This window comes from Acomys minous (genome assembly GCF_964271855.1).
Source record: "Acomys minous genome assembly, chromosome: 4".
In the NCBI taxonomy this organism is placed as follows: Eukaryota; Metazoa; Chordata; class Mammalia; order Rodentia; family Muridae; genus Acomys; species Acomys minous.
Window position 1 is genome coordinate 17,796,364 of NC_140486.1, and position 22,477 is coordinate 17,818,840.

Consider the following 22,477-nt stretch of genomic DNA (forward strand, 5'->3'; position numbering starts at 1 on the left):
TTTTGTGTTCTGATAAGACATAAAATGCTCTCCAAGTGGATTTAGTTAAGCTAATTTAAAGGTTCATAAGAAGGATAAAGAAAGCACAAAATTCACTTTGTCTAGTTATTCTTTAGAGAAAAACCAATTGCAGAGCGTTGAGGAATGGAGAAGCTTTCATTCTGCCGTCACTAACTAATGCTACCTCCTCCCTCAGCCCCTGAGTGCTAGGAATACAGGCAGGAGCTGCTACAGCCCTATCTCTTCTTTGATAGAAAATATATTATATTTTAAAGTCAAATTAGACACAGCTAATGTTACATTAAGCAAAAAAATTTTTTCCAAAGTTATAGCCAGAATTGGACATACTGATGTTGCAGCATTGTAATGTGTCACATCCTATCTGTGAATTTTTTTAGTACAGAAAATCCTTCAATTCTCAATGACTGTTATTCCTTGCCTAAAAGCCGTCTATCCTGTTACTTCTTGTTTACAAATGTAGATATTAGTGCTATGCTAAAGAGTCTTCAATTTCAAATAGGAAAACAGAAAGTTGAATACATGAAATGAATTTCCAAATCAGTTGTGCTTTCTTATGAAGGTGAGCTGAGTCTATTCAAGAATGAAAAATACAGGAGCTGGAAAATGCAGCGGTTAAAAGTACCGGCTGCTCTAGAGCACCCAGGTTTAATGCCCAGCGCCCACATGTTGACTCACAGCTGTCAGTAGTTGCAGTTTCAGGAGCTCTTTTTTGACCTCCTGGGCAGCAGGCACACATATGGCACACAGGCATACATGTAGACACAACACCCATACACAAAATAAGATTTAAAAAATTAAAAAGGAATAAAAGTACTGAGGATATAAAAAATAAAGGGTAAGAGGAGATCCTTAACATATGTTTTAATGGCTGATAGCTAGCCCATTCAGAAATAAAATTTGCAGTTTAGGTTTTGTTTTTTGGTTTTGTTTTTTGTAGATATTAGTTGTTTTCTAAAGTTATTTTTTGGGGGGGAAAGATTTGGCTAACATTGTACATTGGTGCTTAGAGTATTAAAAGAAGATATAATTCCTTGTTCCTTCTTGTTTCTAATGCTTTACTGGATAGCTTAAAAATTGACTGCCAGCTATCTGTAATGCTTGGCCATAGGCCTATAGGACTTAAAAATACTATTTTACTGGAAAATGTTATATATTGTGATGTCATAGATTATAGCACAAAAATAAGGAAGGACTGTCCATAATAATTTTTAGGACTTTAGAAAATGTGAATACCTTTTCCTTGATTTTCCATGTATATTCTCAGATAGTTTTTGTATGTGTATTTCTAAGCACATGTTCAAATTTTTTTCTAAATCATTCATGAAATGACTAACAGTAAGGATAATAGAAAACTTTCAGTGCTTAAATAGGAATATCATCAATAACTAATTAATGAAAAACTTCATTTACATATGTAATACTTTTTATTGCTTGTAGCCATTATTCATTGGCTCTGTCACATTCTGTTTTTTATTGCAGTATTTAAAGGAAATGCACAACTCATTTTGAGAAAGCTATGGCCAAATCAAACTCAAAGCACAGAGTTTGTTCCCGGGAATCTTCAGTATCTTCTCTCCTGGCGGGCTGCAGCCTAAGTAGTACTTCCTCCAGCTCCAGTGGCTCTTTCCGCTACAAGGACAGGCTCTACGGCTCTGCCTCGGAGGCGCTGCAGGCCTATATTGATGATTTTGATCTAAGCAGAGAACATCCTAGTTCAAACACTGGCCATGTAAACACTGATGGAGCGTCTGGTAATAAGCCTGAATTCTCCAGCTGTGTGGGGAAGCCAAACAGTGGTATGCTTTGTTTTTTATGCTTTCTTGCATTCTTTTGTGTCCAATGGTTTAATATGTTTGAGAGATGTGCCTTAGAAAGAGTTGGATCTTTTTGTTATTTGGGGATAAAAATAACTTGTATTACTGGCCTTGCTATTTTGTAAAATATATTGTATATTTGTCATGATCCTGGGAGTTTTTGCTACGATCTTTGTCCTTGGAGAGGACACAGATAAATATAATTAACAGTGGTAAGTGCCATTTTTCTGTGGCATGATGGAAAGGTACTGATGTTGTGGTCTTAACAAGCTATTGAATAATCCCTACCTTTCTGAGCTTATATTTGCTTAATTCCAGCTGGTGAGGTAGGAGTTTTATTTTTTATTATCTGGATTCTATGGAACAATGATCACAATATACTCACAGCTTGTCCTGAAGACAGTCTGGAAAACTGAGTTGTTGGTAAATTCTGTACTGAATACTAGCAGAATAGTGTAGAGTGGGAAGGCTGTGGTGCTCTGTTCTAGAACTGGATAGCATTCTCTGTGGCTATGCCATGGCAAAGTGGATAGGAGAGAAAGCACGCTGTTTTCCACCTGGTTTAATTGTACATTTGTCTCTGTGCTGTAGCCAGTTTTCACTAATCAGCTTTACTGTGATTGTATTTATGTGAAAGGAATGTTTGCGTGGAAAAAGTTGAAACAGTAAGTTGAAAGTATTCACAAAACTAGCTGACTAGTGATACATACAGAAATGAAAAACAGAGGAGGTATGTAAAAAGCATGTGTTATGCTTACTAACTTATCCTGAAGGCTAAGAAGAATCTCAAGCAGTCTGCTAAAGACTCACCAAAGCCTTTAGTGTTTCCATTCAAAAGTAATGATAAAGGGAAAGCACAAGAAAGATTCTTAAATTTTTAATTCTCATTTACTGTTAACTGTTATATTTATATATGATTTTTAAAAACCCTATGCTTCTTTTTCAGCTTTTGACAATCTTGATCACAAACAGCACTTTTACCCCTTATGCTATAGAAGAGAGATTATTAATGACATGGACTCCATTAGCTTAACAACGGATGATTTGTTAAGACTTCCAGCAGATGGATGCTTTTCCTTCACTTATGTTACACCTGGTCACCGACCAAGCAAGAAAAACAAGAAATACAGTGGAAGATGGGATTCATCGAATATTAAAAAGAATCCGAGTTTTCATGTAGACTCTACTTCCAAGAGCAAGGATAATGTAGTTACTCCTGATGTATTTACAAATGTAAATGGGAAGAAATGTCGTAGGCCCAGAACCCCAAAACCTATGACTAGAAATAATAAATGTGTGTTGGAATCATCTTTATCTTTTCCTAAAGAATCATCTTTCAAGGACAGTTTGGAGCACAGTCCTGAAAAGAATTATCCACGATGGCTCACTAGCCAGAAATCTGACCTCAATGTCTCAGGGGTAACTAGTATACCTGATTTTAAATATCCAATTTGGCTCCACAATCAAGACTTGCTACCTGATGAAAATGGTCAAAGGGTTTATAAGTTATTTCATGAAGATGAATGTTCCCCTATACATAGTTACCAGACACAAAGAACTACTCAGCTTACAAATAAAGTAGATTGTTTTAAATATTCCTTTGAACCTTCAAACTTTACAGATTCCTTCAGTGAGTATAAAGGATTAGTTCATGAATATAAATATCCGTGTGAGAATCCACTTCTCCCAGGACAATCCCAAAAGCCATTCTGTGGTAATATTTTGTTTTTAGTTTTTTATTTTAAAACAAAGGATGTGTTAAAATTTCATATATTCTGCAGAAGTTTTATGAAGTAGTAACCTTTTAGAATATGTGTGATCTTTAGCATTTTAAAGCTATAGAAGTTCTCTTCCGTTTCCTTTGCTTAAATTACCACACTTTTCCTAATTTTCTATCATACACTTGCACATTTCAAGTATTCTTCCTCTTGACTGTGAGATGTTTTGAGATTTCTATTTTTTTTTCCTAAAGAGTGTTTCTAAAATTAGGTGACAAAATTGAATTGCTTATCCTGAAGGCTAAGAAGAATCTCAAGCCAGCTACTAAAGACTTACCACAGCCTGTGGAAAAGGATGATAGTCCTTGCTCCCTCGATAAACTTGAAGCAGAACGATCATGGGAAAACGTCCCTGTAACTTTGTAAGTAAGTGACATTGTTTAGGGTTCCAAACAGAGCAGTGCTATGCCAGCATCAGAATTGCTTTCCACATAGCTTGGTGATTACTGGCGTTATAATCTAGCTTTCGCATTGCTTAAGTTGCAGTTTTCACTTGTTATACAAGATGATGCAGTGCTATACAAGCTTCCGTAAAATGCGTGCTGCATGTTTGTTTTGGTGTGTGTGTGTGTGTTGGATATATGTGAAACTATATGCATATAATGAAACTTGAACAAACATCTATTTTGCAAATAAAGTAGCATTATGGAAATCTTACTACTTTTTGAATGTTCCGTCTTTCCAACACCTGTTGTTTACGTCTTGTTTACATTTTGTTTTCCTCTTCTGGTCGTTGCTTTCCTGAAGATGATAGTACAGTTTGAAATGTGCTCTATTGTGGTGCCTAGAGTTCTTTTCCTTTGTACACTCAGCCTTCTTACGGCACTGTTTCTTGGAATAATTAAAAAATGCCTACACACCTGAGATGAGTAGGGTGTTGATTGTAGCTTATATAAGAACTTTTTTTTTTCATTAGTGATACTACATTTGGACATAAGCTCTATCTTAGGCTCTAATAGTTGTTTATATTTTGTAATTATTGGATCTTTTTTTCTTTCTTGAGGCTGTCATGTTCTGTAGCCGAGGCTGGCCTTCAACTGCCAATCCTCCTCCATCAGCCTGCAAAGTTACGGATTCCTTTTTGTTGTTTCTCAGTTGAATACTTGACTTTGAACGCCGGTACTGACTGCCATCTGATCTTATTTCCTGCTCTCTTGCTTTGATAGCTAGGTAAATTCTCTAAATTTTAGATGGAGAAATAATAGTTACTTTGGGTAGTTAAGACTAGTGTTGAACTGTTTTAGGAATCACGTAGTGTTGGTGATTGCTTGTAAAGTTTTACTTTCTCTTTTGAGTTTTAGCTCCCTCCCATGCAGTTTCAACAATATGTTGAAAAAAGAGCTTGTAACTAACTCACTTCATGTTTAGCCTCCATTTTTCTTCTCATTTCCTAATCAGTGCATCTTCATGTTCGTAAAGAATAGCCATCATGCTGAGTTTTATAGCAGGGGCGATTAAAAGTGGAATTGTTGAATGCATTTATCACATATGTTTGCAATTAGGCTAAAAGACTTTCATTGTGTACATGCAATATCAATGCTTTGACCCAGGAACTTGCACTGTGCACTTCATTTTTGGATACAACTCATAAGTATCAGGCTTGTAAGAAAGGAAAAGATGCATTGCTGAGGCGAGTAAGTGGATCTTAGTTGAATACTGCCAGGTATTCCAGGATGAGACAGAATAAAACAGGAAGCATAAAGTTAGTGGGCTAAAAGGTAGAATGTCAGTGCTGGGAAGCTGGGGTAAAGTGCTTGCACAGAGCCTTGAGTTTGGATCTGTAGTCCTCGTGTGAGAAGCAGGGCGTGGTGATGTGCACCTGTAATCCCAGTGCTTGGCAAAGAGGGACAAGAGGATCTCTGGAGTTTTTGGCAAACTAGTCTTGCTGAATTGGAGAGCCAAGGTCCAGTGAAAGGCTTTCAGAAATTAAGATAGTTGATAATAAAGAAAGGCATATGGCACTGAGCTTGGCCCAGACATGTGTGGAGACACACACACACACACACACACACACACACACACACACACACACACACACGTATATTCTACTACAAAGAATATAATGAAAATTAACTGAACATTAAACAAAATTTGTGTGAAAATGTTAAATATAAAAATAGGATAATGTAGTGAGCCTCTCTGTCGTCTGTATCTATCTTCAATATGGAGACATAAAATTATATTGTTGAGTGATGAGGGAAAAGATTACCCAGACTGAGAAAAAGTTTATAACAAATTATAAGGAAAATATGTCAACAAAGAAGCGCTTCTTAAGAAAATGATTGCTGGACATTGTGATTTTTAAGTTACAAGTATATGTTATAATGAAATGTAAAAAAAAATACTAAGATAATTTCATTTATTTCTGGGATAAATACAATTTAATTTGGGACATTCTTATTTTTGCCATGAGTACTTTATACTACCCAGAACATCAAGAAAGAAGTGATTATTGACTACTAATATATAAGGTACAGAGAGAATTTGCCAGGGTCCAGCCCTGGGTGAGGTCAGGGCCTGAAGAGGGGTGGATAGAAAGGGGCGAAGGAGGAATGAGCCAGGCACAGGGATCAGGAGTCTTGCAGCCTGACTGGCAGTCAGAGCACTTCTCTATGTATACAGAACTCAGTATGCAGGGATAGATGCATGCTGTTCTAAACATAGATCGCATCATTCTTGTCCTCGGACACGTGTTTTAACTTTATTTTTGTCATAAGTCTAGTCATCTTGATAAACTGTGACAGAGCAGAGTTGTCTTTTACAGTCATTTTCCTTCTTTAACCTCACAACCTAAAGTTTAACAATATTGACGTTTCAAGGATATATTTTGCCGAAGTATGACAGCCCATTCTCAGGCTGGGGCCACTAGACTAAACGTCTCCAAGCCAGCCTGGGGAGATTGTTCATGTCAAGCAGTGTACTATCAGCTTTTAATAGAGTGCTGGTTGCCAAAAGGACCAAGAAAAATCTTCAGACCAAAGTTGCTACAGTTACTATTCAATTTCTGGCATAATAGGATTGTTTGTATTTTATATATTTTTAAGAAATTATTTATATAATCTTGGTATTTTTTGTTCTTTGGTCATATAACGCTACAGTGGCCCTGTATGTTTACTTTTTCTAAGAAAGGAAAGTCTTAATCCTTTATTCTTTTATCATTTCTCCATACCATTGTTTGTCCATCAGAAGTATGACTTTCAATTTGATCTGCCAATTTCTCTACTCTACTAAATATTATTTATCTTTTAAATTTTTACTTTGTTCTGGTTATCTTGTCTTGAGTAAGTAAGTGCAGGGGCAGATATGCCAAGAGCATCTTTGAGTCAGAGCCTCATAAGGAGGTCTCTGGCATAATTGTTTAAGTCACAACCTTCAGGGCATAAGGAAGACCTTCAAGTAGGGCCAGATAAGGATATCTCCCCTAAAAGCAGGAGGGGTGTTATGGTCAGGATATTTCTGGGGAAGCTTAGAAGCAGTGCTCCTGGGAGAGAGTGTAAATGATTCATAAAATGTCCATCAATCCGGTATCCCTAAGTTGTACAAATAATAAAAGCCCCCAAGCATGTGACACTTGGAGATCAAGGCCAAAAGTGGGAGACTGCACCACAGCGATTGTATTACATGGCTCAGCTTTGCTGGAGCTTTGTCAAATAGCTGTGCCGGCTTTATGACTTTCACAGTTCTCATTAGATATGGCTGTGTCAAGAATTATCCTACAATAGCTCTGTGTAATAAGGACAGTGAATGTAGATACTCAGGATTAGACAGGTGAGTTACTGAAGGCTATGTGGAGTTGGGACTGAGCTTGGAATTTTCAATTTGGAATTTAGATTTTAAAAATTAAATCTTTTCTCAGTTTTCCCTGCATTAATAACAGTTTTGAGGTGGGTTTATCTTATTATCTTGTGCCTCTTAAGCAAAGACTCTCTGACTTTTGAGTTTTCTATTATCATTAGGCAAATAACTGGCTTGGTATGTATGCATGGCATGGGGATTGAACCTGGCATCTCCTGTGTGCTAGGCTAGGACTCTCCCACTGAGCTACACATTCAGCTTTCACAGTCTTTACTTGGGAAAAGATACTGTATCAAACAGGTGAGCTTTTGAAGTTCCATAGTTGGGCAATTCAGTTGAGGAATAATAGTTGACTTTATATATGTGTTGTCTCTAAAGCTGGAAAGGGCAAGCAAGGGGACACAGAAGGGCTGAACTCCCTTGTCAGTTTATGACAGGGTGAGGGAGTTAATACACAGCTTATATGACTCATATTCTTGACATTTATTTTTTTGGTTACAACTTCTAAAATTATCTTTAAGTGTGCATAGATGTGTATACATGTACATACGTGTATATGTGAGTATGGGATTAAGATTTTGTAGAAGAGGTGGTTGTATAAACTTACAACTCCTGAAGCTGGAGTCAAAAGTGGATATGAGCCATAAGATACGGATGCTAGGGAAAAGGGGATCCTCCGCAACAAGCAAGTGCTCTTAACTGCTAAGTTGTCTCTACAGCCTTACTTGATTTTAAGTGGAACATTTTGAATTATATAATGCCTACTTTAAAAATTGCTGTTTGTATCCTTTAAATCCTGTATAGCAAATCTCCTGTCCCTGTTAAAGCTGATGACACTCCTCAACAAAGTTCCAGTACACAATGTGTTAATGAGCTTCTTGACGGCTTTTTAAATGATGATAACCAGGTCAGTAAAGTTAATCTTTATATTAAAGGAAGGTTAATTTATACATATACAGTTAATTTATACATACTGGATTCTGTTATTTAGTATTTTAAAAGAACAACGAAAAGCTCCCAAATTCATTTACCCCCAAAATATCCACAAAACTACAACTACTTTTAGGATTTTTAGTATTCTAAAGTACAAGAATTGAATATTTTAAGGACTTTTAGTATTGTAAAATATAAGAAACTGGAGTTGGGTTCTACATGTAGCTTGAATTGTCCCGGTTTTTCTCTCTGGAATAGGGCCTGTTTTTTCCAGCCCTGATACTTCTCTATAATCAGCTCCCATGGAGACAGCTTGTATTTTGTTACATGGAGGTTTAAGTAGCTTTCTGAATGTATGACACATTACTGAGCCAGGAACAAAATGATTTCCCCAGAGACGTTCACTATTAACTTTCAGTGATAAGTCTCAGAATAACTGAATGATAAGTACTAATTTTAAGCCTAACTGGATCTTTATACTGCTGCTTTTTCTCTGAGCTTTTAATGTAATAAAGTATGCATGCCATAAAATTTGCCATGTTCATTCATTTTTAAGTATATAGTTCAGGGACATTTTAGTAACCTGATATCATTAAAACTACAACCAACAACTGTCTCCAGAACCTTTTCATCTTCCCAAACTACACCGCCACGCTACCATTTAAGCACTAACTCTCATTCTTCTCTCTTACCTTTTAATAGAAGAACTGTCTAGTTTTTTATTGTAAAGTAGCCATGCTAAGAACCTCATAAGAACTGTCCTGAGCCAGCAGCTCTTGGGTGGAAGTAGGATTGTAAGTTCCAGGCCAGTGTAACGTATGAATTCCTAAGTAGACCAATAAACTAAAATTACAGAAGACTGTCTTCAGTCTTGCCCACGCTGTAGAGTTAAGCACTGTTACGTTGTTGAATACATGGAAAGTTAATACAGTTGGTTGTTAGGTCTTTAGGCTCTAAAGAGGTAGAGAGACAACATCTCTTTATGAAAACACAGATACCTACAGCCACACATGTAACCTAATGCCTATATAAAAGGAAAGGTGGAATTTCTGAGTTTAGCTTATTTAACATGATTTTCAGTTTCATCCATATTTTGCAGATGTCGTTTGATTTTTCTTTATGTCTGCATAAAATTTTGTTGTGCTTATATAGCGCATTTTCTTTATGTATTCAGCTGTTGCTGGACACCAAGGTTGATTCCATTTCCTGGCCATTTTGAATAGTGCAGAGAAGTAATCATGAGTGTGCAACTATCTCTGTGGCATGTATATGCTCTTGAATATATAACCAAGAGTGGTACAGCTGGCTTAAATGGTAGTTCCTTTTTCAGTTTTTGAGGGCTGATCATTCCATTTTCATAGTGGTTGCACAGTTTCATAGTTCCACAAGCTTTCTCTTTCCCCCGACCCAACTGTTGAAAACATACGCGAAAGTGTATTGAGAAAAATTTACTTGAAATTTAGTCCTCTCTCAGTTGGATTCTAAAGACACTTTTGTTCAAAAGCTGTGGTTTTAAGGCCTTTAAGTAAATCTTTAATATTCATTTTAAAGTATCAAGAATTAGAAGGATGTGCTAAACTATTATTATTTCTAAGTAATTTTACCTGGAGACTGGGTGTGAAGAGGTGGTGAGTTAGCAGTTTTGATTTTTAAAAAAAAATCTTTGATCAGTCTTTCCAATAGAATGGGTATATCAACAACACTCCAAGTCAGGCCCCATGTCTAGGAGTACACACACACACACACACACACACACACACACACACACACACACACAGAATTTTTTCTTTGAGAAGTATGTATGTATGTATGTATGTATGTATGTATGTATGTTAGTTATCTGGCCCCATTTTTACCCTCTAAGTCTCCTATATGCTCCCAACATGCCCCTCTCTCAGCTTCATGTACTGTTTTCTTTTGTTGTTACTGTTACTTGTTTTAATAACATACTAAATCCAGTTAGTGATGAGTGTGGTATTATCCACTGGAGCAGAGAAACCTACCAATGGCTACATCCTCAAAAGAAGAATGATTCTTCTTTTCCCAGCGACTGTCCACTTATGGTCACTCCTCAGTAAATGATGGGGCCTGCAGATCATTCACCCAATCTGCTGGGGCTTTGGTTTGCTTAACTTCTGTAAGCATTGTAGAGGTAACTGGATCTGTCCTAAGCTCCAGAAGAAACCACAGCACTCCTATCTACCCTTCAGGTGGTTCTTCTGTTTCCTTTTCATTAATGTTCCCTTAGGCTTGGTGTTCGTAATATAGGTGTCCGAATTATGGCTGAGCATATCTTGTATTCTTACCATTTAGACGAGTGTGCATCTCTGCATTGACTACTGTCCACTACAGAAAGAAGCTGTCCTGACCAAGGCTGAGAGCAGCTCAGGCCTATGGTTATACATATAAGTGTTTAGAAAGCAACTGGACAGCTCAACTGCTTAGCAAAGTAACAGTAGTAGGTTCTGCCCTAGCCCTGAGACCAGACACCATAGCATTCCCTTCTATGGAGTGTGCCTCCAGTTCAGTGAGAAAGCACTGCTCCATGACAGTCAGGCTACTACTAGACCAGTGGATAGATCTTTTCTGGCAGGTTACTATTACAGCTTGTAGGGTACAATGCTAGGTAAGACCACAGATACAGAAGATTGGGTTTTTAAAACACCAATTTTAATACATTGTCTGGATTTTTGCATTAATTTTATATAATTACTTTTCCATTTGAATGGTTTTGAATAGTTACTTTTTATAATTTCATTTATCTTTAGAGTGCCACCCTATCTGGAGGCAAACATCATGGTCCTGTTGAAGCCTTGAAACAAATGTTATTTAACCTTCAAGCAGTGCAAGAAAGTTTTAATCAGAATAAAAATACAGAGCCAAAAGAAGAGACAGCACAAGTAAGCATAACTTAGGACGTGAGACAGATGAATTTATAATTGCATTAGTTGTTTTACCACAGTGGTGGGACATGTGACACACACATGCTGATTCTGCCTTGTGGCTTCAAAGGTTTCACTTCATGGGCTTTGTGAGGCAGAACATCAGGGGGTAGCGGGAGTGGTGGTGCATGGGAGTAGGATGGTGGGAGGCTGTGCATCTTGTGACCCTCGTAAGGAATAAAAGAGTGAGAAAGGACTGGAGCCCAAGTGTCACACCTTCAAAGTCAGGGCCCAGGGATGAGCTTCCTCTATTCCGTTTCTGCCACCTCCCAACATAGTGCCACCAGGTTGGATCAACACTTGAGCTGTAGGATCATTTTATGTCAGATGTCACCACATCTGTTTTAGACCTATCTCTAGTTCTCTGTAAATGAGCTTGCCAATGCAAGGAATGCAGAATTGTACTTTAATTATATACTTTATAGAAACTATTTTACTCACACCTAGTATTAGAATTAATACTTCTAAAGCTCTTTGCTTTGTTTTGCATTTTATTGCTTTTGAGCAATCTTTTCTGTTCATTTTATGCTTATGCCAACCTCTTATTTAGAGGTGCTGCTGCTACAGTTATAGTGCGGAAGAGGCTTCAGTGCTGTCTTGAAGCGCCCTGCAGATTTCATCTGTCTGGAGTCTTACAAACACAAAAACTTGTCAGAGTTTCTGTGAAACCTAGAGACAGTCTCAGTGTTAGACTGCTCCACTGCTGTATTGCAGAAAAGCAAACGTTTGTTACTATGTGTTTATTGACACTTTAAAAAGTTGCGCATTTTTAGAAATTTGGAAATGTTTGTTTCTGCTTCCGTGCTGTTCTGTAGAAGATGAATTTTCAAAGTGCAGGACCACAGAGTTTATATTCTCTCATGTCTACTTGTGAAGTCTAACTGCCACTTAGGAGAAGTGGAACATGACTATAAACCAATTTACCTCTTTACTTTCAGTTGTGTTTTATTTACTATTTAGTGACAAACAAAATTTTAATATTGTTGATGTGATATGATATATTAAATGGGTATAGATTATTGAATAGATAAACCAAGCTAATTGGTGTATATGGTCTTATATAGATTTTTTTAATGGTGAGAACACTTAAAATCTCCTTGAAATTTTCACGTTTATAATACATTAACTATGACTCCATAGTTACACAGTAGCTATCTAAGCTAACCCTTGTGAGTGTAATTTTATGCTTATTAACACCTTGTTTGTCATCACTCAGCCAGCCTTGAATTTTACTCTGTGAGCCATTGGCTGCAGAAAAAGCTCAGTTAAGGAGCTTGCTCTTACAGAAGGCCTAAATATGGTTCCCAGGACCCATGCAGGGTGGCTCACAACTGCTTGTAACTCCAGCCCCAGAGCTTTAAGAACAGTACTTTTCAGATTCCATATATAAGTGAGATGGTTCACTTTTTGATTTTCTGTGCCTATCTTATTTTCCTGATCAATTTTATTGTCATTCAATGGAGCTTTATCATAGTGAGTGCCTCTTCCTTACTCTCACAGTCTGTTCACTGAAGCTGCAGTACACATTTTTCCTTCTGACACTAGTCATAGCATTAAGATACAGTGTAATCTGTCCTTCACTCACTCTCTTAAATATCACTGACATCAAACCTTTTCTGTAAAGATATATTTTCAAGGCAAAATGTGATTCCTTAATGGGGTTGTGTTTAGAAGCATATTTTAGGAGCATTTAACAGTGAGTCAAAGTGGTTGTAGTTTTAGAATAAAGGAAAAATGAAAGTATTAGTTTTTTATTTTTTAATTTGGTACAATGAATTCAGTATTTCAAATATTTTTGTTTCGTTTGGGTTTTAATAACAGGTGACAGAGGATGATTTCTCTAAATTACAATTGGAGGAAAATATGATTCCTATTAATAGGTGTCTTCAAAAGTAAGTATTATTTACTAATTGGGGACACAAATTTATTTTAGTCATACCTTTGACAAAAATCAGGGTGGAATTCAATAGTTCCAAGAATAATTGTATGGTAGGCATACATACACACATTATATTATTTTTTAAAATTTATTTTAAATGTGGTGTGTGTATTTTTGTATTGGTGCGTGCATGTGTGTGTTTATGCATGTGGATACCAGAAGCCGATATTGAGTATTTCCTTATTCATGGAACGTATTATTTTTAAAAGAACACTGCTTTCTCTTAAACCTGTGCAATTTCCTTCAGTAACATGCATAATTTCTTTCAGTACTGTGAGTACTTGGCAATAGGACTGGTGCTTCGCATTGGTACCAGCTTGATTTATTATGTTTTATGACTTAAGTATGTGGCGTTTTCAGCAGTAGGGTTTTACCATTAATGTGAACAGTGGATAGAGCCTATAATATTTGGGGTAGATTGTGGGACTCCACTGAGAAATATTTTGGGAAGAGATAACTCATATCTGACATTGGGCTTTCTATCTGATAGCCTATGAAGTCTAGGAGAGGCATTGTCCCATTATAATAGAGTATTTCCATTTAAGCTTTCTATATACATCTATATAATTTAGGAAGCTTCTATAGTCACACAGTTTTGAAGGGTCTTTAGTGTTACTCCTCAAACTCTTGTTTTTGCTTGTGTTTCTCCTTTTGAGAGCTTTAATTACCTGCTTTAATTAAACTGTTTAATTGCCTGCTTCAATTAAAACTATTTTTTGGACTTTTTTGATGTTCTATGTATGGATGCTTTGCCTGCATGTGTGTATCTGTACCACATGCATGCCTGGTCCCTTGTAGAGGTCAGGAGAGAAGACTGGATCCCATGAAACTAGTTATGGGCGGTTGTGAGGCAGCGTATGGGTGCTGGGAAATGGACCTGCCGAGTCTTCTACAAGAGCTGCAGGTGCTCCTTAGCCACTGAGTGGTCTCTAATGCTTCTGTCTCAATTTTTTAAAACACATTTTTATTGAAAAATAAAATCATTCATATTACATCTCATTTGCTATCCCATCCTATGCATCCTCCCATTCCTCCCTCCCTCCCGCTTTCACCCCATTCCCCTTCCCTATGACTGTGTCTGATGGGGACCTCCTCTCCCTGAATATGGTGTTAGGGTATCAAGTCTCTTCTTGGTAGTCTGCTATCCTTCCTCCGAGTGCTGCTGGGCCTCCCCATCAAGGGGACATGGCCAAATATGGGGTACCAGAGATCATGTGAAAGTCAGTCCCCAGTCTCCACTTAACTGTGAAGAATGTTCTGTCCCTTGACTAGATCTGGGTAGGGATTTGATGATGACTGCACGTATTGTCCTTGGTTGGTGCCCAGAACCCCTGAGCTCAGATCCACCCATCATAGTGTTCTCCTTGTAGGTTTCTAGGGCCCTCTGGATCCATCTACTTCCCTATCCCCTATATTTTTCTCATCTAGAGTCCCAATAGGATGTCTTCCTCTCTGTCCCACTTTCCTGGTAAGTGAAGACTTTCATGGGACCTGCCCCTTGGGCTAGTGTCCAGATATAAGTGAGTATATACCATTTGAGTCTCTCTGCTTCTGGGTTAGCTCACTGATTATGATCATTTCTAGTTCAATCCATTTGTCCACACATTTTGGAAATTCCTTGTTTTTAATAGCTGAATAGTATTCCATAGTGTAAATGTACCACAGTTTCTTTATCCATTCTTCTACTGAGGGACACTTAAGCTGTTTCCAGGTTCTGGCTATTATGAATAAGGCTGCTATGAATATGGTTGAGCATATGTCCCTGTTGTATGCTGGAGCCTTCAACACCCTGTCTCAATTTTTAATTGGATTGTTTTGTTTTGTTTGGTGTTTAGGTTTTATGAAATCTTCATATATTCTAGACACTAAACCTGTGTCAGCCAAATAGCTGGTACAGATTTCCCTCCCTCTGTGGGCTGCCTCTTTACTTAAAGGTGGTATTCTTTGCTGTGCAGTGTTAGAGTTTCACGTGGGGCCCATTTTATCAATTGTTAGTCTTAATGCTGTGCTACTGGGTTTTCCTACTTAGAAAGTTCCTTCCTGGGCCTGTGAGTTTAAGCATATTCCTTTTTCCCTCTATCAGATTCAGGTTATTGGGTCTAATGTTAGTCCTAAAGTCATTGATGCATTTGGACTTGTCTTTTTGAAGAATGAGAGAGAAAGATTGAATTCCATTCTTCTGTAATTAGTTATTGAGTTTGAAGCTGAAGATACAATATTTTTTAAATGTGTGTCTTGAAAAAAAAATCTAGATTGTTAGTGTATGCATTATTCAGCCTTACTGGAGAAGGGTTTTGTTTTCCTTCTCAACAAAAATGAGTTTTACTGAGAATTTTTACCGATTTTAGTGATATTTTTAAAATTTAGCTATCTTTACTATAAATATTAGATGAATTATGGGCCTTGTTTCCTAGATGATACATATAGCATAACAAAAGAAAAGTATTTTTATAGAGCTATTGGGAAAATCATATGAAAAATGTTTTACTAAATATGATACCTGTGATATGTGATACTATATTTTATTAATCTCTGGCAGATTAATTAACAATTGATTATCAGATATTTCAAGCAAGTGTTTATAGACTGCTAAATTATTTTAGTTATTCAGATGTCAAATTTCACAAAAAATAGTTCTCAAAGTTTTATGTTTTTCTGTAAGTTAATTTATTACAGTAATTTTGAAGTCAATAAATAATATAGTCACTATTTCTTGCTTTCTACATTGGCTATCCAGTTCTCAATATTGGTTTGTAATATGTTTTCTTTTAAAGGGCCTTACAACATTTATCACGCCTGAGGGACCTGGTTGATGATACCAGTGGGAAACAGTCACCAAAAATGTGAAGAGGAAAATAAAACGTTGCTCACAATAAACAGTCACCATACATTGCATTATGTACTTTTGCTATTACTTACATTGACAAAGTAAATATAAGCCATATGTTATTCTGTGGCTAGATCAAGTATATGAGTCTAAACTTGGAAATATTCATAGCCCTTATTTTACACAAAAACAGAACTGGAAGACACTAAGATATGAAGTAGTACATGGCTCTTCGGACCAGGAGATTTTTAATATTCAAAAAAGGATAATTTCCTTTCTTGCCATTATCTGGCTTATATCATGACATTTTCGTCATTTGCCATTTGATTCTTCAGTGTTAAACTTTTTAGCTTCTACCCAAATCTAAGTTTTATATTTGTGTGTATGTGTGTACAAAATACTTTCAAGCATCTTAAGGAGTACCTAAATTGTTGTGCCAGATGGAATTTTGCTGCTTCTAAAGTTTGATAAATTAAATGTTTAAGATATTATATTTGTAAATGACACTTAAGTAGTTGATGACTCAGTGCTAATGGAATATTTTGTTGTGACATCATAGAAACTTCTCATTTAACTAATGCTTTGATTCTCTGTAAGATAATATTGATAATACTTGATAGCTGACAAGTCATTTAGAGATTGTATTTGATAATTTACCATTTGATATGTGGTTGTTTCCCAGATTTATTTTTGGATTAAAGGTAATCTATTAAAAGCTGTGACTTAATGACAAATCTGAAACTAAACAAAAATGAGTGTGGAAAATTCAAAACCAATTTTAATTTAAAGTTACTTTCTATAGTCTTCTAAGTTTATCTCTAGATAGAAACAAATATTAATATTTATAATAAGTAGAAAGCATCAAGATGAAAAATTATGTAATAAAGTATAACTAATGCATTTAAAAGTTTGATGATGTGAGAAGAGTATGTATATGTAGTCAGATACTAAAAATTAACATTTTATCCAAATGACTGTATCTTTGATAAATAAATGTATTTTTTATGTATAATTTCTAAGCACATATGGCCAAAGAATTTATTTTCAAGCTACTAAGGCACTATTAACATCAAATACAATAAAGCAGACCCTGTCTTTTTGTGTTTTTTAGCCAACAAGTTTCCCACCTTATTTCTCTGGCCAGATCAAAAAGCTCTTACCAGTTAGAGTTAACACTAAGGTGATCTCTTTGCTGCTGACATTCTGTTTGTGATATGTTCTACTGCTAGCAAATGGCTCTTGTCACTGAGTATAGAATTGCTTTGTAGTTATCCTTGGCTTTAAGAGGGAAGATTGTAGAGTGTAAGCAACAGGTAGGTCTAGGAGAGGGATTTCACTTAGTGAAATACACTGTAGACAATTCCTAAGGAGATCTAGGTAATAAGTTCCAATTACATACATGTCACACATGACACATACTATTCCTGGAAAGCATCAGAAAAGACATGGTGCTGTAATGACGAACGTTGCTTGGTTAGTGCTCCCTTTGCAAGATCACATCTCCAACACTAAATACAACCAGCTCATTCTAAAATTATGTTGCAACCTATACTTTAAAGTGGTTTATATTATCAAAGAATCTTTACTTTTTTCTTTTATATATGGAGAAATTAAGCCTTTACCTAAATAAAGGAATTGATTTAATAAGTTATTAATGCATATCTCTATCTATCTATCTATCTATCTATCTATCTATCTATAGAGAGAGAGAGAGTAGGGAAACTGAAAAATAAATGTTCATGAAATTGTGCAAAGAAGTAGTTTAGTTACATGTATAATTTCAGAGGTTTTGTTTATAGAGTTTTGAAAGAAAATGTCAATGTGGAGATAGCTGAGTTGAGAATTTAAAGTAGATGAGAAAAAGTAGAATTTAACAGATATAAATATAAAATTATATCTATTGCTTTTATCTTAATTTTTAAGGTGTATTGGGAAAATGTCAAATAGAAAAAAGGAAGAGGCTTCAAGCTTTATGAGTATAAAAATTTAAAAATCAAAGGGTATGGTGTGATATAGTACACACATTTGATGCCAGCACTTGGGAGGCAGAGGTGGCCATATCTTTGAGTTCGAGGCCAGCCTGGTCTACATCATGAGTTCCAGCACAGCCAGGGCTACATAGTGAGACCCTGTCTCTAAAAAATAAAAAATAGGTGCAGCGTGGGGTGGGGGTGGGGCATGGGGCAAGCAGGATAGAGCAAACTTTAACTCCAGCCTTGGAGAGGCTGAGAGAAGAGGCTTCCTATAGCTTTCTGGCCAGCTTGTGCAGTCTAATGAGTGACCTCCATGTCAGAGATATGCTTCAAGAAATAAAGTAGACAAGCACGACACCCAAGGTTGTCCCCTGGCCTCCACATTGGCATGCACTGACACTCAAGACAATTTAAATGTATTTGAGATCAAGAATTAAAGATGTGACTAAATGCAGTCAAGGCTGAAATACACTGTCCTTATAGTCAATGTGAAGTCGCCATTCAGCTTCATAGATACTCTCACCAAACTGACGAACTGTCTCCTTGAATTTGCTTTGGTATGCTTCTGTAGTTGTTTGTTTTCTTGCCAAAAATTTTAGGTCAGGGTTTTCTTGTACTTAAAATTTTGTTATTTTGTACATAAGAGATTAAGGCTAATATCTTATTATATGCAGTTATAAAATAAAAGTCTCAAGTATTAGAGAGATGACTGAAGATTTAAGAGCACATACTGCTCTTCCAGAGGACTTCAGTTTGGTCCCCAGAGCCCAAGCTGGGCTGCTCCCAACCCTCTGTAATTGCAGTGCCTTCCGATCTCTTGAGGGCATCTGCATACATGTGGCGCTCACTCATATTGTCAACAACACTTCAGTAAAAGTACTAATCTTTAAAAAATACTCCCAAGGAAAAATCATTATTTTTCATGTGTTTTGAATACTACATGGATTTCTTAATGCATTGATTTTTAAAAATTTCATCCTTCACACTATACTTCAAACCTATTTGGTAGAAGAAGTGCTGACAAGCACAGGGTTGACTCTTGGTATAAATTCTGAGTTTGGATAATTGCATGATATGGAGCCACCATTATGCTCAATTTTACCTTCAATTCCTCTGTGCCTCCTGTTTATCTCCACCGCCATCCATGCAAAGACATCTTAAAGTGAAGAAAATCATACCTACTTCAAATTTATTTTCTTTTTGATATTTCTGATGCTGTTCTTTAATAGGATCTGATGTTTTATAAGTATTATAGCTGGACATAGCCATAAGCTGACTACTTGAGCCCTGAACACTTGGGGATTTAAAGGTATTTTATATTACTTTGTTTTATCAGACAGGCGATCCATTGTATTGATATAGAAAGCAAAGAGAGCCAAATTGCTGTGTCAAGCAGGTTCTTTTATGAGGACATTAATCCATTCATTCCTGAGGGCAAACCCTTATGACTTAAATGCTTTCCTAAAACCCTGTCTCCTAATGCTGATGAGTTGGGGCTTTGTAATACATGGATTTGGGGGGAATTCAAGCCAAAGAAAACATTTTGTTTGCATCATACCGTTTGGAGCCTGGCTTGATGGCAGTTGTCAGTTGGGATCTAAAGAAGTAAATTTGTGTAGTGATTGAAAACCTGGGGATTTTAATTCTTAAAGTTTTAAGCGGACAAAAGATGTAAGAGCTCTCTTTCTTGGTAAACTAGAGCAGAAGAAAGACAAACTTGGAAAAGATAGGCCCGAGACGGAACTTCCTGGAGAACTATCTGGAGTCCACTAGATGGCAGATGGAGGTTAGTATCCTGGCCACTCCAGATCTCATCTTCAGTCACTGGGCGAACAGCCAGTCTCCAAGGTGCAGAAAGGTTGTTGATGATTGTCTTATTTTTTTTCCTGTTGCTGTAATAAGGTAGTCTGATAAAGGTAGTGCTATATTACTCAGAGCTCAAGGGAGAATTACATCATGACCAGAATGTCAAGGTAGCAGGAAACTGAAGCAAACCTTTGCACCATTTCCCACATCCAGATACACTTATCTTAAATACATAAATACTGTTTGCTATCAGATGTCTACTGAGGGCCCACCCTGACCAAACAGCCTTTTGTCATCGGCATTTGTACTTTACTCCTTTGTTTTCCTTCATTTGTTATTGGTGGCAGGGGCATGATTTATCCATCTATGTCCACCAAATAGAGTAGGGCTTAGCAACAAAACGCTCCGTATACATGTGTTTACTGAATAGCAGAGGCAGAAAAGGTGGCTCAAGTGTCCAGTTGAGGCATCTGTGTCTTCAAACCATTTTGTATTTTGTAGGAAAAGGGAGATTGGAGTTTTTGGTGCATCTTACTATGATTGTTGACTTTTTATTAGTCACTTTACTAACTTGTGCTTACAGTAACTATAACTCTTTTCTCATATACTAAAATGAAACATTTTCTGTCTGGGAGCTCATTTCTTGTTAACTAGTGACCATGGCAATGTGCTATGTTAATTTTAGATTTATTTTGTTGGATAGTTATGAAAGTTTAACTTCTATGGCTTTGTTATTTTTGCTTAGGGACAAATCATAGACCCATTGATAGGCTCTGTCTGTCTGTCTGTCTGTCTGTCTGTCTATCTATCTATCTATCTATCTATCTATCTATCTATCTATCTATCTATGAACTTGCTCTGTAGACCCAGCTAACCTTGAATTCAGAGATCCATTTGCCTCTGCTTCCCAAATGCTAGAATTAAAGATGTGAGCCACCATGTCCAGCTAAAGAATGTTTTTAAATGGTTGAATAAAAAGTTAAAGTTGGAAGGCTGGAGAGACAGCTCAGCAGTTAAGAGCCCTGACTGATCTTCCAGAGGACCCAGGCTCAATTTCCAGCACCCACACGACAAATTACAACTGTAACTCCAAGATCTGACACTCACAGACTTACATGCAGGCAAAACACCAGTGCACATAAAAGGAAAATAAATTATTTTTAAAAAGTTGAAGTTGGAAATGGAAACAACTTGGATGCCCTTCAATAAATAAATGGATAATGAAAATGTGTGTGTGCAAAATGGAATACTATTCTGCTGTAAAGAAAAAAGATAAGAAATTTGCAGGTAAGTGATGGACCTTGCAAAGGTTATGTTGAGTGAGGTAACCCAGAGTCAGGAAGATAAATGCTGACAATTCTTTCTCACCCCAGGTCCTTTCAGATGTGAGTGTATTCTATGGATGAAGTGCAGAAACCGGGAAAGTATAAAGAGCTGGGGGCTTGAGAGAGGAACATCATGATACAGAACTTACTTGGGAGGGAGGAGGAGGAGGAGGGTGATGGTATAGTTTTGCTCAGTGGGACACAGTAACAAGGAAATGACTCCAACTGTGGTGTGAGTGACAAGGCCAATACAGAAGGAGAAGGAAGGGGGGGGACGACAAATAACATCAAGATTGGTAGATAAATCTTCAGGGAATCATTTTATATTTACATAAATTATATGTATGTATATAATCACATATACATGTATGTGTGCATACATATATAATCACATATACATATATTAGACAGTTTTGTTATTTGGGCTAACAATGCTCCCACAACTCACTATGATAATCTAACAAAAATTCCAGATATGAGACATGTGCATTTGAGTAGGTGGTCATGGAGTCCAAGAATCTCCCAGAATGATACAGGCCGTTGCTGTTGTCCGTGATTGCCTCCCAACAGTTGAAGGCACTGTTGCTGAAGACACTGCATGCTGAGGACACATCATGTTGCATCTAACTTAACGCCCCCTCCTGGTGATCTAGTTCCATAGCACGGAGAGTCCTATGCAGGCTGCCAATGAGGAAAGCAATCAGTTGTCCTACTCAGCCGTGATGCCTATAAACCGCAACACTGACCAACAGGACAAGACATCCCTAAAGATATAATAGTGATCTTTACAAATAGTGATCAAGGCTGGACACAGTGGTGCATGCCTGTAATCCCAGCACTTGGGGAGGTGGAGGCAGGCAGATCTTTGTGAATTCCAGGCCAGCCTGGTCTACAAATTGAGTTCAGGACAGCCAAGGCTATACAGGGAAACCCTGTCTCAAATAACAAAACAAAACAAAACAAAACCCCCCAAAACCAACAAAACAAAACACAAAGCAAAACCAAAAAACTGAACCAAAACCAAAAACCAAACAACAAACACAAATAGTGTTCAATGTAATACAGATGTTGGCAGTAACCACTCAGTACGAGGGACATTACGCCTGGTACTAGAAACCCAATCGACTTCCAGGTCTAGTGAAGTCATGGATTTTAGAAGAGAGCCATTTTATTAGATTAACATAACTCCTAACTCCATCTAAATCTTGTTATCCTTATAGCACAGGTAAGTTTAGCTGTCACCCACTTGTCCAAGAAGCTTCTCTTTACAGTAAATGGAGACCATTACAGGAAGTCACAGCAGGACGCAATGCAGAGATCACTG

The 22,477-nt window shown here is 37.0% G+C and overlaps 2 protein-coding genes across 8 annotated transcripts in view; one reads left to right on the forward strand and one right to left on the reverse strand.

Moving 5' to 3' along the window:
• Positions 1-2,244, reverse strand: part of STARD6 (StAR related lipid transfer domain containing 6) — a 22,652-nt gene extending 20,408 nt beyond the window's left edge. Inside the window, exon 1 of the mRNA XM_084779593.1 lies at positions 2,221-2,244. The gene's annotated coding sequence lies outside the window, so the exon portion shown is untranslated. The remainder of the gene's footprint in view (positions 1-2,220) is intronic.
• Positions 1-17,061, forward strand: part of LOC311596326 (lung adenoma susceptibility protein 2) — an 18,110-nt gene extending 1,049 nt beyond the window's left edge. For 2 of the 7 annotated variants that reach the window (XM_084779579.1, XM_084779578.1), the window contains exons 3-10: positions 1,501-1,817; positions 2,782-3,549; positions 3,825-3,975; positions 8,213-8,315; positions 11,110-11,241; positions 13,105-13,175; positions 14,651-14,742; positions 15,997-17,061. In XM_084779579.1, coding sequence (XP_084635705.1) covers positions 1,538-1,817; positions 2,782-3,549; positions 3,825-3,975; positions 8,213-8,315; positions 11,110-11,241; positions 13,105-13,175; positions 14,651-14,729 — 1,584 coding nt within the window. In that variant the 5' untranslated portion in view covers positions 1,501-1,537 and the 3' untranslated portion in view covers positions 14,730-14,742; positions 15,997-17,061. Of the gene's footprint in view, positions 1-1,500; positions 1,818-2,781; positions 3,550-3,824; positions 3,980-8,212; positions 8,316-11,109; positions 11,242-13,104; positions 13,176-14,650; positions 14,743-15,996 lie in introns of those variants that run through there. The other 5 variants (XM_084779581.1, XM_084779580.1, XM_084779582.1 and 2 more) reach the window with 5 other exon arrangements.
• Positions 17,062-22,477: the final 5,416 nt, after the last annotated feature.